The 17,104-nt window shown below is 35.2% G+C and overlaps 1 protein-coding gene across 1 annotated transcript in view; it reads right to left on the bottom strand.

The window, feature by feature from the left end:
* Positions 1 to 17,104, bottom strand: part of ARAP2 (ArfGAP with RhoGAP domain, ankyrin repeat and PH domain 2) — a 178,182-nt gene that overhangs the window by 14,102 nt on the left and 146,976 nt on the right. The window contains exons 28-30 of the mRNA XM_069494099.1: positions 11,031 to 11,170; positions 2,186 to 2,268; positions 1,188 to 1,223 (exon numbers count right to left, since the gene is read on the bottom strand). Of these exons, the coding sequence (XP_069350200.1) occupies positions 1,188 to 1,223; positions 2,186 to 2,268; positions 11,031 to 11,170 (259 nt within the window). The remainder of the gene's footprint in view (positions 1 to 1,187; positions 1,224 to 2,185; positions 2,269 to 11,030; positions 11,171 to 17,104) is intronic.

The following is a 17,104-nucleotide window of genomic DNA, read 5'->3' as shown; positions in this document are numbered from 1 at the left end:
ACTGTATTATTTAAAATAATTTAGTTGAAAACACATTTAAAATGAAATTTCTAGACAATGCTTGCTTCCTTCATTAGAGTTTCATGGAAACGTTGTCCCTTCCCAGGACCGTGTTCCAGAAAACAGTTCCCTCCACAAATCATTTTAATTAGGTACCCATGTACATACAATATTGTAGGTGCAAAGAAGAAATAAATAATGATCAGAGGTGAGCACTATCTGATAAGACTTTAGGGACATTTGAGCTTGGTTGGAAAGAACAGTGACAGCTGGGTCTGTTGGGTCACCAGGGAGAAGACGGATGAGGGTTCAGCAAAGGGGCCACATTCACCACACACGCAGATCAGAAAGAGCAGGGCAGGTATTAAAGACAGATGCTTGCTTTATCCTTAAGTAAAAAGCGAAAGCCACGGGAGATGAAGTTGATGGAGTCCTACACCAAAGGGCTTTGCACAGCACGCTGACAGTCCTACGTTTCATCCTGTGGGTGACAGGATTCACAGAAGAGTCACAGCAAGAGAGAAACGTGATACAGTGTAGAAAGTCTCTGTGGTGGCTGAGTGGGGAACACACTAGAAAACAAAACCGAGACATGAGGAGCACTCAGGACTCCTGGAATAACCCACGCAGACCAGTGAAGGCCTGGCCCCAAAGACAGAGAGGTATGGGTGGATGAGGAAGGTGATGAAGAGGCAGACCTGATATGGCTCTGTGATTTAGACAGAGGGGTGTGGGGGAAGGAGACATTTAATGCAATCTCTAGGGAGACGGCCGGATACTGGTGACAGTATATGGGAAAAAAATACATATACAGAAAGAACAGGTTTTGAGACCAGAATATATGTTTTTCTTAAATATGATTTTAGCTAGCTCTTATCCTTTTTTAAAACTGAGTTTTGCCCACTTACCCCTTAAAAGCTGGATTCCACACTTGTAACTATTGAAGAAGTCAAATGTAGTTTCTCCTACGAGGCATTGCCAAATAGGACACACAGGATTGAAAAGACCTGCACGCTGGTACAAATCTGTTTTCCTCTTCTCAGGCTCAAAGTATTTAGAAAAGACTTTAATTTCTCTGAGGTAAAACATTTTCTGTCTGTAGTTCTACCTGGCAAACACTGAAGTTATTCTTTTACTGAAGTTGACACCAATATATCAAGTCCAAAAGGCAGCAGCTGCTAACTTACCAGTGATGTTTCTCAGAGTATGCGGTCAATCCCCAACTGCGTCACGTAGGAAAAAAACACACAAACATACATTAACAATTATACATTTTACAAGACTGGAAACAGGATCAGGCATTAAGGAAGTGAGATTTAATAGTGGAATGTACACTAGAACTGATTTCCACAAGTGATGATTCAATGGGTACGATTTAGCTAGAAGTGAATATAAATGTTGAGGGATTTGGCTACGAATTTATTCAGGCTTAAGGGAGACAAAGGGAGGAAGTCCTGTGATGTCATGGATGGGGGTGGGGGACTCTCTGAGAAGAGAAGGAGGCACACACAGTTCATTAAAATGATGTTTCACTAATGTAAGCACTAGTGCAAACATTTATTGGCTACTCAAAGTCATCTGTGATAAGAAATTGTAGGACGCACAAATGCTGGGGCGAATTCAGTGTTACAGAGGCACATAAAGTGCAAGAAGGGTCCACCCCTTCTCTACCGTGGATATGCTAAGGGTCGAGTACCAAATTCCGCACAACAAAATGGGAAAATTACAGAGCCAGGATGAAAACATTCTCAAGGCCAGGCTGCAGGAGGCTGCTCTAGCATTTGCGTCCCTGTTCCTGTGTGCAGACGTGCCCGGAACATTCCCCCTTGTGGGCAGACCTGCCTGAATCACCCCCAGGTTGTGATGTCACTGATCAAGGAAGGAGATTTAGAGGAACCCATGTACTTCCCAGCAGACAGGGCCTCCTGGGGGTTCCTTGCTTTCCAGAGGGGAGATTATAATCACCAAGGAGCCGACCTCAGTCTCCGCGTGGACATCATGCCTCCTTATCTCCTCATACTAGTTCCTTGATCTCCACGGGATCCCGCCACAGGTGAAGCAAATTAAGAAATTTGTCTAAAACTTTCTTTATAAAAATTTAGAATAATGCTACTGCTCCCTAACTCCTTAGACATATTTTCCCATTATTTTTCCCTTTCAACAACACTTTCCTTTCAAGCTTTACCTTGTTGGAGGCTTCACTTTCTTCTTCACTCCAAGGTAAAACTTCATTGAATTGAGGGGAAACATTTTGTCATGCTTACTACTCTGTAAGGAAAACAAAATAATGTCTAATTAAACAGATTTCATAAATTTCCTTATGTTTTCCTTAAGCATTTATGACTGGGTTTAGAATTGTTCAGTTTCTTTAATGTTTCATGAACAAGCTTTAGGAAACGGAGACTATTTTGATTACCATATAATCAAATATATATATTTAAATGGATAATTTTGGATATATGCATATGTGTGTGTTTGTATATGTGTATATACAAACACACATAAACACAGCTCCATATTTCTTTATTGAAAAACACTTGGGGTCAGATGTGCATCAGAAGTGATTTTTTTCATATTGTGAAAATACAATGCAATAAAATACAACGCATCTGCCATATGTTATGTGACTCCACACACCTCCAGTACTGCCTATGACAGGACCTTGTATTCAAATATACTTATATTTCTGTACTTAAATGCATGACATTTCATATGGTGTGAGATTAATAAATAAAAGCTATTAATATAAATATCTCCATGTTGTTTTGGTTCTGATTTTGCCACCAAATGGGTTGTGATTTTATGCACTTTTTGAATATCAGAATTATAGAAAATAGACTGTAAATCTGCATGGATAGATACTGAACTATCTCACATTTCCATATTAATGAAAATTATCACTAATAATTCATTAAAGTAGATTCTAAAAATTTACAGTTGGTCCTAGATCGATTATATTTTCTCCACACTCTTTGCAACATATTTATTTAAGCATAAGTAAATATTTAAACAATTTTAAAAATTTTTGAATATGTTTTCTCATGGAAAACATATTACCTCTGTCTTGTCTGACAGAAGTAAAATTGAATCATTATATTCTAATCTAACAATTTAATATCAAAACTTCACACATTTCATTATTTACCCTTGGATACCCCTGCAATAGATTTTATACAGATGATAACCAAGGAATTAATTTAGAATACAACATTTCCCATATCCTAAAAATCCTCAAGGAAATCTCTTTCTTCAAACTGGTATGCAGATAGCATTTATAACTGAAAGCAAGGTGTTCTAGGTCATAAGGACCTGGATGGAAATCTGGCTTGCTAGCTTCTGACTACATTTTATTTCTCTCTGCCCTCATTTGCTTGTTGGCAAATAGGGATAATAAAAACACTAACAACCTCATTGGGTTACTGTGAAGATTAAATGAAAAAGTAAAGAGTTATTGTGAAGGATTATTGTAAAGATTAAACAAGAAAATGCCTATAAAGGGTTTAGTACAGTCATGGGCATAAAAGAGGCTCACAGGAAATAACAGCTACTATTATTATAAATCTAGAACATATTGCTTCATAGAAATTGCAGTATGGATGTTTGTTAGTAACCCTGACAATGCACAAAAGCCCATGTAGCAAATACACAGCTCAAATAAGTACCAAGTTCTAAATAAGTTAAAATATTACCAGTATCTTTATGAAAGCAGTCAAATTTGAAAAGTAATACAATCCATAAGACATGTTTTTTCCCTTATATATTAAACTTTTCCTAGCATTTTGTATTTATTTGTTATCAATTTGTGATTTTTAAACCAAATATGGTTGTAATATATGTGGGAAGTAGTTTGGTATTTATCTTATAAAGGAGGACTGTAAACAAGTTTTCCTGCGCACCTGACACAAGAATTCAGTATAATACGCTGCTTCTGTTTTCAAATAGACAAATCATAGTACAGTTTGTACTGTCCGCAAGATCTATATTATAAAACACATTCTTTACAACTGTGTACTTTTATGTTTTGAATAGTCTGTATTTTAATATGTGATCTTTGTCTTGAAAAGTAGTAAAGCCACAGACTTGTGTGAAACAAATTTCAAATTAATATATATTAAATATGTAAGAATCAAATATGTATGTGAAAATATTTTTTTTTTTTTTTTTTTTTTTTTGAGACAGAGTCTCACTTTGTTGCCCAGGCTAGAGTGAGTGCCGTGGCGTCAGCCTAGCTCACAGCAATCTCAAACTCCTGGGCTCAAGCGATCCTCCTGCCTCAGCCTCCCGAGTAGCTGGGACTACAGGCATGTGCCACCATGCCCGGCTAATTTTTTTCTATATATATATTTTTAGTTGTCCATATAATTTCTTTCTATTTTTAGTAGAGACGGGGTCTCGCTCTTGCTCAGGCTGGAGAAAATATTTTTATTAGTCTGATACTTACTAGGGAAAGATCCAAGAAATTTGAAACATGAATTTTAATGAGCTTTTATACATGGATGAATTGAAATGACATCAATAAAGTTATTTTATCCTCAAAAAAAAGTAAAGGGGGGTGAAATATGTTTATAAAATTAAAAATTAGTTTTCATAGAGCAAACAAATTAGGAGGATATAAAGAAAATATAGAGGAAAAAGTAATCAGGAAGATGATCAAGAACAATGCTGTGGTGACCAAAGGCCTGGAATTTACATGGTGAATTTACTCCTAATCACTATTATTAAGTTTGCTATTATTATTGTAGATAATATTTAATAAAACATTTTAGATTTTTTCCCTTATGGCTATATTTCTAGAAATGGAAGCACTGAGTCAGAGGCTAGCAATATGACTAAGAATAAGATCTTGAAATGAGACTTAAACTAAAAAGCTTCTGCACAGCAAAAGAAATAATCAACCGAGTGGACAACCTGCAGAATGGGAGAAAATATTTGCAAAGTATACATCTGGGGACTAATATCCAGAATATACAAGTAACTCAAACAACTCAATAACAAAAAATACTAATCTCGTTAAAAAATAGCCAAAAGGCAGGAATAGACATTTTTCAAAAGACAACATACAAATGGCAAACAAGCATATGAAAAAATGCTCAATATCACTTATCATCAGAGAAGTGTCAATTAAAGCACAATGAGATACCATCTTAAACCAGTCAGAATGGCTATTACTAAAAAGACAAAGATGTTAGCGAGGATGTGGAGAAAAGAGAATGCTTATACACTATTGGTAGGAAGGTAAATTAGTAAAACCACTATGGAAAACAGCATAGACATTTCTCAAAGAACTAAAAATAGAACTACCATTTGATCCAGCAATCCCACTACTGGGTATCTACCCAAAGGAAAAGAGATCATTAGGGCAAAAAGCTACCTGCATTTGCATGTTTATTGCAACACTATTCACAACAGCAAAGATAGAAATCAACCTAAATGTCCATCCATGGATGACTGGATAAAGAAAATGTGGTATATACACAACGGAATACTATTCAGACATAAATAGTATGAAATCATGTCTTTTGCAGCAACATGGATGGATCTGGAAATCATTATCTTAAATGAAACAAACCAGAAACAGGAAAAAAATACAAGTTCTCACTTACAGGTGGAAAGTAAATAATGTACGCACACTGACACAGAGTGTGGAATGACAGACAATGGAGAACTGGAAGGGGGGTAAATGATGAGAAATTATTTAATGAGTACAATATACATTATTTGGGTGATGGATATCTAAAAATCATGTAACAAAATTATACTTGTATCCTATAAATTTATGTAAATAAAAAAGATCTTGGCTAAACAGAGTCCATTTACTTACAGTTACATGTGTATTTATGTATTTGCTAGCCATTTTCAGTTTTGATGTGGTCATTAATTTATCCACATCTTTACGTCTATGTCTGTACTAGTTCTTTGCATATTAAATATGAAATTGCCTTGTCTTTATAATGAAATATTCCATCCAAGGTGCTGTTTGCCTTCACTTTGCTCGTTGTTTTCTTTCATTATTTTTATGAAATCAGATATAATTATATTTTCTTTTGGACTTTTGTAACTTTTGCTTAAGTTAAAGTGTTCCCACATAGCTGATAAATACTCAATTTCATGGTCTTGTAGCTATAAGGGTTGTTATTTTCTAGGCTATAATTCTTTCATCAATCTGGAATATTTCTAATTTTTTTATAGTACAAATGAAAATTTAAATTGAATTTTTCGTTGTTGATAATTATCTCACCCTGATTTATTGAACAAACATTCCTTTAGACATGCACTATTCAGGGCATATTTATCAAACATTAAATCCTGATACACAATTTTTACCTGACTTCACGGTACCATTCCTCTCTGTTTTACTTTTATACCTAGATTATAATATCTAAGCTACTTTAACTGGACTGTATGCCTTAATAGTTGATTGGGAAAATACTTCCCATCTATTTTATATTTTATCCTCCTCCCAAATGTTTTTAATTATTATATATTTTGAGGTGAATTATATCATTTTTGCAAAGTCATAAAATAATTCCCTTTGAGAATCTGAAAAGTATTGTATTAAACTTATAAATCAATATCAGTAGACTTAACATCAATTTTATTTCTATCAACGAAGTTCTGTAGTTTTTTTCAAATAAGCCTCTGCTTCTTGTTAAGGCTATTTTCTGGTAGTTTATGAATTTTCTCTTTTAACTCCACTGGGGACGTGTTTTTGGATATTGATTTTTGTAGCCTGCTAATTTATTGAATTTTAAGGAAGAACATTTTAGCAATTTGAACTGTCTACATTATGGAACAGTGACGTAGCTTTGTAAGGTAATAAAAACCCCACTAGAGGATACATTCTAGGAGAGAAGAGCTGACTGTTAGGAGTATGCCCAATAGAGGTGACTTCTGGCCACCTTTGTCAGAGGTTAAATCAGATTACAACTGAGGTCAATGTCGCAACACAGTCCCAACTGCAGTAGCAGGGTAGGGTGAGACACAGCAATTCCAGCAGTATGGGGAAGACGGACTTGCATATTTGAGAATCAAAAACACTGTGCCTGAACTATATAGTCTTCATTCATGCAGGACATTGATGAGTCCAGGATTGCCTACATTTTGAAGAACTTCTGGTAACAAATGGAGTCTGCAGTAATTTAACTGATTCCCCAAGCCATCCCTGGCATGCAAGCCCATTACTTTATACTCTAGCCTGTCCAAAAAAACCAAAGGATATATAATTTGATACGAGATCAGCAATTGTGGAAAGAAATCTTTTCCATTTTGATCTTTAAACTGAATATGCATAAAGAGGAACTATATAGATCTTAATGGAAAGCTCTATAAAAAGAAATCTCATTTGGCAAGATAACTTTACTGTTGGCTTATTACAACTTTCTCTTTTGGTATGTGTAATTTTGGAGAATTCCTCCAAAAAGTTCAATATACTAGACTGTTATAAAGTCTGTTATGTGTTGCTTCAGCCACTATATTTCAAAGGAAAGTTTTTAACTAAGCCAATTAAATGAGTGTGCTTAAAAAATTATTCCTGTGGCTAAAAGGAGTTTGCTTATTAGTGCATGCAACTTTTAATGGCTGCCCTTACCCATTTGCTTTTTTCACACCATTAACAGTATAATGGCAATATTCTTTGAAACCTCTCACCTTTTATGTAAATCAAGTCAGAAAACAATTAACATTTTCTGTGTGGGGAAAACTTGCAAAACGAAATATATCTTCCCTTGTGTATTACCCTAATTTGTTGTTAATGAGCATTCATAAATTATCTCTAATTAGCACAAAGTCTCTTTAAATACACTTCTCAATTTGTAATTTCTACTCCCTTCTCAGTAAATCATTTTTTAAATATACACAAACACACACATATTAATTGCAATCGCTAGAACCAGAGCCAAATCTTTACTCGAATAAGTCGGGGTATGTTACCAATGATTAGTTACTGTAAAATCACTTGAAAAGTTAACGCTGCCAATGATTGCACTATCAATATTAACAGGAGCAGACTAGTAACATGAAAAAATAACCAGCAAAACAAAATCATGTGTTAAAAATAATTGTAGTTTGAGTTTAAAGAACAAATATTAATCTCTTGTCTGCCTTTCTTAATGTCCAAATTAAAGTAACAGTTACATTAATTTATTCTGACAGATGTACAGATACAACTTTCAAACACTTAATGCTTAGAGAATAATTCCATAACCTGAGGTTACTATTAAAAAAATGTGTTCGGTGTCAAAGAGCACTGTCTTTAGACAAACTCTCGAGACTACTGCCTACCAGTTTTTATGAATTATCTTAGATGGAGCAGGATGATCCTTTCAAAAAAACACAAATCCTTAAAACTCATTCTGTTAAGGGATACAAGATTCCTCATCTCACGTCCTAAAAACAATCCATCTGTGAGAGTCACTTCAACAGGCTTTCCTGTGGCAGATATTAAAAGGCACATCAGCTTGAGGGAAAACACCATAAAAATTGAATTGTATGTGTTTCCATATTTGAAAATATTGAATACTATTTAATGAAAGGGACCGATCCTCTATAAATAAAATTCTGTCAGCAAAAACACGAAGCTAAGATAATACACACTTATTAAGTTTCCTTGGTAAGTTCCTGCACAGAGCCTTTGGCGTCAGAGGCCTGGAGTGAATTCCGACTCTACCACCTACTGTATGCGATTTTGGACAAGTTACGTAATGTCTCTGTGGCTCTGTTTCTTCACCTGCAAAGTGGGACTGATAAGAGTACCGATTTCACCGGGTTACTATACAGATAAAATGAGCTAATCCAAATGACATGTATAGAACTCTGCTTCCCACAGAGCACGCACTCGAACGTTCGGTGGCTGCTATGGTGACTGCACTGCTGTCACTGCTCCTGCTGACTGCCAGTTGTTGCTAGCAACTGGCTACTGCCACACGATTGAGGCTTTCAGTTTCTTGTTGGGACTACAAAGTTTAGGTTTTTTTTTTTTAAAGACAGCCACAGAAGCTGCGAAAGGTTGATTTTTAAATACTCCAGCCAGATACCCAAATGCAAAATCAATCCTTAACCAATATATTATGTATATCAAAGGACAAGGATTAAGAAAATCAGTCTTTTGAAGATCAAGGTGAGTGGGCTCACTGCAGAGAACCAAACAAAATTAAATCACATTCAGTTCTAGATGACTAAAATAATAAACTGTGAAGTCTAGCCTTTACTTTCAAAACACAAACCTAAAGTTCATGAACCTTAAAATCTGGTGTGTTCTGTTCACATACCTCCAAACCCTTATGTGCTTTATTTCTACAAACTCTACTATTCCTCTGCCAATAAAACTGAAGAATGATCATAAACCATAATAACCACTGGATACCGAGACAGATTCCCTTCTGGGTCTGCCAGGTGGAATAATAAGGGGAGAGTTCAAGTACAGTATCTAGTACACATCTCTGATAAGGGCTGCAGAATTCGGGCTGTTTTGTTAGTCTCCTGCCTGGACATTGCATTGCCCTTGTGGAAAGCACACACAGGACACACACAGAAGGAATGCTACTGTGATTTAGTTATGCCACATGGAGACTTCCCTGCTGGAGGAATTTGCCAGGGAAGGGGTTAAAGCACGTGGAGACCTGAACAGAAGCCAGACACACACACACTCACACACACACACACACACACACACACAAATACACTGCAGCACTTTAGAAAGCTGTCTAACGATTCTTTCTTCATAACATATTAACAGATGTTATAGTCTGGTCTTTGTACATCTCCACAACAGAACACAGAGGAGCACCACTCACTTAAAGCATGCAAGCAATGTTTACTGAAGTGACTTTTATAATTCAACATAAAAACGTATTCTCCAAGTCTTGCTGACTGCCATTCTACATTGAAAATAATGGCCTTGGTGCTGCCTGAATCTCAAAGTAGAGCTGTTGCCGTATACACCCATGTGACCACCACCCAAAACAAGATAAAAGAACATTTCTATCCAGAAAGCACCGCGCTGACCCTTTTCTGCCGCACCCTTTCTCCCTAACCTAAGCAGACGTTTTCTTCTGTCAGCACAGAACGGTTTCGCCTGTTCACAGGCTTCTTGTGAACAGATCCAGGTTTCACTATTTTGTGTCAAGCTTTTGTTTCAAACGTATTAAAGATCCACCAACACTGTTGCATGCATTAATATTCATTTATTTTGTTGTTGAATAGTATTCTGTTGTATGATTATAACATTCTTCTAATCGTGGGCATTATCACTGTACATATCTATAAAATGTTTCACTGTTTAGAAAGAACCTTTATATATATTCTTATTTAAGCATTAAAACATTAAAACTCATACTATCATCATCCCATTATAGATTCAGAAATTGAGGTTGAGAGGTTAAGTTACTTATGCATACAACCCACTTCTTAGCATAGATGAGATTTTCTGATGTTAAGTTCAATAATCTTATAGCTCCATCATTTATCTACTCCCTTTTTATCTATAATCCTCTTCCCCAATCCACAATTATTTAATAAAAGCTTTTAAGGGATTAAATTATAGGGAGTACAATAAGATTTCATTAATAAATATACCATTACATGAGTCAATTCATTCAAGTATATAAAAAATATATTAATAGGATTTATTTTAACTTTAGGTATGCCATTTTACTCCACCTTTTATTAATTTCCATTAGCTAACCTCAAGCCTCTTTTACCTTAGGGTATGGCATATTCTCTCTTAATTTTATTGACTGAGATGCTAATTTATATGCTAGTTTATGTAACACGTATTAGACTTTTCTTCAGGGCTTAAGTCATTCTCTGTCCTAAAAAATGCGAAATGCTTAGAAAAGCCATATGAAGTTCTTCATTGTGTTACCGAATGAATTAATGTCGCATCCCAGAGGCTGAAAGAAATCATCAGTTTCCTAAGTATGCATTTTATGTTCTACAAGCTGTGACTTCCAAGAGAGATGGCTGAGAGTGGTATAAAATAAAAATGTTCATAGCAACACAAATAAAAACGTATACATGTTGAAACACTATACCTTCATGTCCTTGTAAAGAAAGAGATGTCCATCTCGTAAAACAAAATACCGGTCTTGAAACTTATTTCCAGACAGTATTTTAGATGGTTCTTCTTTGACTTTCAAGACTCCTTCTTTGATACTTTCCAGTGCAGTCCTCTCTGTAAAATAAAGCATTACTTCTGTAAGTTGGGTACATTTTTACTTATTTGGAATACAATATAAAACCCTTCTATATTTTCAGTTTTATATTTGTATATTTTCAGTTTTAACTGAAAATATAACCCTTGTATATTTTCAGTTTTAACTTGTTTTCTGCTACTACTAAGAAGTTTAAGGTGAATTTCTGGGAACTCAGTGTGTCAGGAGTATTGCTATTTATACGGCTATTTGTGCTGGTCAATTAGCCACAGGCTAGTGGCCACATGAAATGTGGCTAGTCTGAATTGAGAGGTGCTATAAATATAAAATACATACCAGACTTTGAAGACTTTGTATGAGGGAAAAAAAGTAAAATATCACAATTATAAAATACTTTATTACATGTTGAAATATTATTTTGGATGTGTGAGATTAAAGAAAATATACAAGTAACTTCACCTGTTTCTGTATACTTATTTTTAAAATGTGGCTACCAGGCAATAAAAAATTACATATATGGTTACATTATATTTCTTCTGAACAGTAATAGTATAAACAATGCAAATATACAGATAAAAAGGAAAACATCTTCAGGAATTCTGACTCAGGGGTCCAGAAATAAATGGGACCTGACCAAATTAAAAAGCTTCTGCACAACCAAGGCAACTATTTCAAGAGCAAACAGACAACCCACAGAATGGGAGAAAATATTCCCATGCTACACATCTGATAAAGGACTGATAACTAGAATCTATACAGAACTCAGGAAAATCAGCAAGAAAAAATCACATAACCCCACTAAAAAGTGGGCAAAGGACATGAACAGAAACTTTTCAAAAGAAGATAGACTAATGACCAGCAAACATATGAAAAAGTGCTCAACATCTCTAATCATCAGGGAAATGCAAATCAAAACCACAGTGAGATATCACTTATCTCCAGTGAGAATGGCCTTTATCAAAAAGTCCCAAAACAACAAATGTTGGCGGATGCGGAGAGATAGGAACACTCATACACTGCTGGTGGGACTGCAAACTACTGCAACCTCTGTGGAAAGCAATATGGAGATACCTCAGAGTGCTAGGATTGCAGGCATGAGCCATTCCACCTAGCGAGACAGCATTTTTAAAATCACATCGTCATATTAATTGGTTTTGTTTAGGTACTACGTAACTCTAAAACAATTACTGAAAAACATATTGCTAAAATTTGTCTTCTGGTACAATGTCTTAATATTAAACCCATGCAGAAATATTTTAAAGGATATTTTATAGCTAAATAAGAAGTAAGCAATCTGGAAAATATTGGATGGACTTGGTGATTCAGCTAATTTAGAAGAGGAATGTGGAGAAAGGCATTTGCAATGCTTTGTTGGTTTAGAAATAGGGAAAGTACTTTTAAAAGCATTAAACAAGTTATAATCAAGTTGGGAGGTACAGATTTTGTACATGGCTTAAGTTAGACAAATTCCATCCCTTCGGATAAATTCCTTTTTCATTTAAATTCCTGTTCAAATTAATAAAACTTTCAAATTTTACCAATAAGAAATAAGCATATGTCCAGTAAACCACTCATAGGTCAAAGAGAAAACAGTCTTAGGGAAAAATATTGCTTAAATAAAATTAACTTTAATAATCATTGTATGTATTTTAATATATTAGTTATCTTGGAGCACACATTATTAAGGGACCCAGGAGGAAAGGTATGAGAGGAGTATGTATTAATGATGGTGGAAGAACAAAAAGAACTTTGAAATATGAACCTCTATGATAAATATTAAGATTTCAAAGACTAGTTTCTAAAAGCTCTCACAACTAAATTTCTGTCTGCTCTCAAAATGTTAAAATTAGTAGAAAGATGCCCACTAATTAAAGTCCAAAATAAAGCTACACACTTTGGGGAACATTGTATGTGACTCTGTATGTAACAAAATCAAGGTTATAAATTGAATAGCTTCCAGTAATTCATTCTTCCAAACTGGCCAGGTGCTGATTCGTCTCCCAACTTTGGAGTAGTTGACTCATATTTTTCACTCTCTTGACCTCATCCTGGGCAGAAAGCTCCCTCGCTCCGAAGGAATACCGTTCAGGACAAAGTTCGTGCCAGCTGTGTCCATCACACCTGCTGTCCAGACTTTGTCAGATGTGGGTTCAACTCTAGTTTGTCAATATGAAATTTCCATGTTCTGCATGTCCCTTTTGAGCAGAGTTCATATTCCTGGTATTCAGATGTTTGCCGTAGGATTCTTGCCTAATAATTCTTGAGTTTTAGTCAGAACTCCTGTCTCTGTTCTATGCTTTGGGTTTCTCTATTCTCCAGAATCCTGCAATCCTCTGATTCCCTCTAAGCACACTGATTTTTCTAGATGCCAAATTTTTCTTGTTCCTAACTTCAGAGCACTAATATTTCTAATGCCATATAAGCAATCTTTCTTGCCATACCTTTGCTATACAGTCATTCTACATCCATTGGCTCCGTCTGATTTAATCACAAAGACTGATTTTATATATAATACATAGTAGCCATGATGTTACATGTTAAGTATAGAAAATCCTAGCCATGATGTTACATGTGAAGTATAGAAAACTTCTTTGTAATAAGAATTTTTAAAAAAACAAATCACAAAAGGACACAATATACGTATCTGCTTTTAACTGAAGAAGAAACCAGTTATTACACATAATTAATGAAGCCATTAAATAAAAATCTTGGGAAAATCATCTCATTTTTTTTTACATGTAACAGGTCTGAAGATTTAATTCACTCCCCAAAGCACCAGGTTTCCCCAGAGATAGGTCCTAGGATGCGCCTTAATAGGTAGTATTTCATTTATTACCTTTTGGTCTTTCATTTCAATCAAATTCCAGCACGCTGTTACCTCTACTCAATCATAAAATCCTCCCCCAGTCTTGGTGGTTGCTAGGATGAGGAAGGTTAGGTTGGAGTTTATTAAAGAGTCTTTAGAATTAACACCATGGTTAAGAAAACAAACTGCTATTTCTAGTTATATTGAGCTGTGAAGTTGTTATTAATTCAGAAAAGCTCTTAGAATTGCATGTGTGAAACAGAACAGAATGGCAAATTTATTCGAACAGAATAGGCACATCATGCAACCAGGAAAACAAAACTGATATCTGACTTTCCCCCCCCGCAAAAAAAGGTTTTTCTAAGCCATTTGAAAACTTCAAGTTCTTATACAAAAATGGCAACTCCTAAATAGTGGCCTCTAATTCCAATAAAATAATCAATATGTGGAGGAGAGTGGAGGACATTGGAGGTGAGGGGAAGGGGGGAGAGAGAGAAACATACATCTAGGAATGATACTTCTAAAATACATATTTCTAAAACATATACTCCCCCTCCATTTCTGGTCAGCTAGCAATCGGGGCGCTGTTCTTTCAGCATTTCTCTTGGGGGTTCAATTCTACCACGTTCCCATTGTCATCAAACTCCCCCCTGCGTTTTCTACCTAATACCAGGATCGCAGGATTCTGTAACTCCATGTCTTGCTTTTCTATTGACTCCAACATACAATTCCAGATTCTTGTTACAAAAATGCTGTTTTCAACATTTTGAAAAAGGCCTGTCCAAAGCTCTACTTTTCTACTAATTAAAGCCTTACTCCCATCATATTAAAACCCTGAACTCCTCTTCTTGACTTTTAAAATGTGAAAGAAAGTAGATCCCTCTCACCTATCTTTATAAATTATTAAATTAATGTTTAATGTTTGAAATTCAATAGATCATAATACACTGTTTGCAAAAGCAATCCTCATCTCTATGGTATAACTCAGTTGATCCCTTGAATGAACTGGAGAGAAATTCCAGTCATCTTGTCACAAATTTTACACCCACTTCTGGATTCAACTCATCCATGAAGATTTTTTGAACTAAAGTCCATATTTTTCACTCATGTCTCTAAACTCTGAGATATAATGTTGCTCTTGAATGCATAAAAAGTTATATTTGCTTTATAATTTCACTGTTAAATACATCATCATTTCCTATTAGCTGTTTACAATAATGTGTGCTTTGGTCTTCCCTCTCCAACCCCTGTAAGAGCTGACACAGCACAATGACTACAACAACGAGCACACTATGGAGCTAGACTGTCTGGGCTTGAGTGATAACCACATTCTCTACTAGATCTCAGACAGTCATCTTTGAACCTCAGTTTCCTCATTTGCAAGACAGAAATACATACAGTACACAGAAGATTTGGTATGTAAAGTGCTTAGAAGAGTACTTGGCACGTAGCTAGCAGAATGTAAGCTCTTGTTTAATTAATGGAGGGCAGACATCACTTTTCTCTGTACTGCAGAGTCTGTAGTAAACAATACAGAGAGAAGTACCCTTCCAAAAGTCTGATGATTTATACACTGTGTTTATAAGCATCTAAAAACCTAATTTCTGATTGATCCTTGATTTCAGGGTGGTAAGGGGTTTAGGACAGAATATAAGAGCTGGATTTGGAGAGCTCTTGACTGTAATGTCTGTTCCTCTACTTCCCAACAGGTCACCTTGAAAGAGTTATGTAATGTCTCTATGCCCCAGTTTCTCCATTTGTAAGAGGTCTAGTAAGTACTAGTAAACAACTACTAAGATTATTGGCACAGATAAATGAAATGGTGTATGTAAAGCATTTAGCCAGCAACTGGCACACAGTAACTATGAACTATTGTTATCTCTTATATATGATCTGATCAACATCAAGGGAATACATGACAAATGAATCTATTTTTCTCATGGTTTATCTGTGTGTCTCTTCTCTTGCTGGCAAAGACTATTTCCTCAGTCCTGTGCATTATCTAAAAAAAATTCCTTGTTCCAAATTCTACTCTTCCTCATGTCCTAAGTGCTGAAGGACAAAAATGAGCAGTGCCCATGAGAGACACTCCCTTGAAAATACAACAAGACCAAGTTATTTGGCCATATTTGCAAGCTAATATCTAAGAAGTTCTTCCAAATTCAAAATTATGCATATATTGCTTTGTTCAGAGTTGAATGTATACATGTATTCATTAAAATCTGGAGGAGACAGAATTACTGATATATTTCACTTATTAAATGGCATTCGCTCAAAATGCATTTTAGTCAAATTTTTCTACCATTGAGTAGAGAACAAACTGGACATAGTAACTGTTTGAAAGCAAACTATTTCTTACCTTCTTTTTTTTTTCTTACTAACAATTGAATATTTATTTTAAGAACATAGTAAAAACTTTCTTCCTTAACTCTGTAGTAGATAATAACAATTAAGTTATCCTAAGAAAGTTTCTTTCTTAGGATAAGCCAAATATGGTCCCCTCTCTCCCCACATAATCTATTTTCCTTTAGGTTACCCATACAGTTGGCCATCTGTATCTGTGGGTTCTGAAGCTGCTGATTTAACCAACCATAGATTGACAATATTCAGAAAAAAACAATAAAAAATAATACAAATAAAAAACCAATGTAGTATAACAACTATTTACATAGCATCTATATTATGCTAGGTATCATAAATAATCTAGAAAGGATTTAAAGTTCAAAGATGGAAAGGATGTATATAAGTTATATGCAAACATTATGCCATTTGATATAAAGCAATGGAGCATCTGTGGATTTGGGTATCTGCAATGGAGGGGTGGTGAGTCCTGGAACCAACCCCCTATGGACACTGAAGGAAGAGAATATTGAAGAAGCACTGGTTAGTAGAACCCATAGCTATTGATACCCTTCTATAATTAGATTATCTACAAGTCGTTAAATTACAGTTATAATTACTACCAGAAGAGGACTGACGAGAAAAGCACCTGAGATTCTCTGCCATTTTATTGACAATGCCGCAAATTGCAAAAAGCAGAAAATTACTTTTCCATTCTGTTTTTATTACATCGAACTACAATAAACTATTCCTAAAATATAATTTAGTACAATAAGTGACATATTTTTTATATTAAATTAATGTATAA

The sequence above is a fragment of the Eulemur rufifrons genome, chromosome 19, assembly GCF_041146395.1.
Source record: "Eulemur rufifrons isolate Redbay chromosome 19, OSU_ERuf_1, whole genome shotgun sequence".
In the NCBI taxonomy this organism is placed as follows: domain Eukaryota; kingdom Metazoa; phylum Chordata; class Mammalia; order Primates; family Lemuridae; genus Eulemur; species Eulemur rufifrons.
Note: the sequence above shows the minus strand (reverse complement) of the source record. Positions and strands in the feature narration are given on the sequence as shown.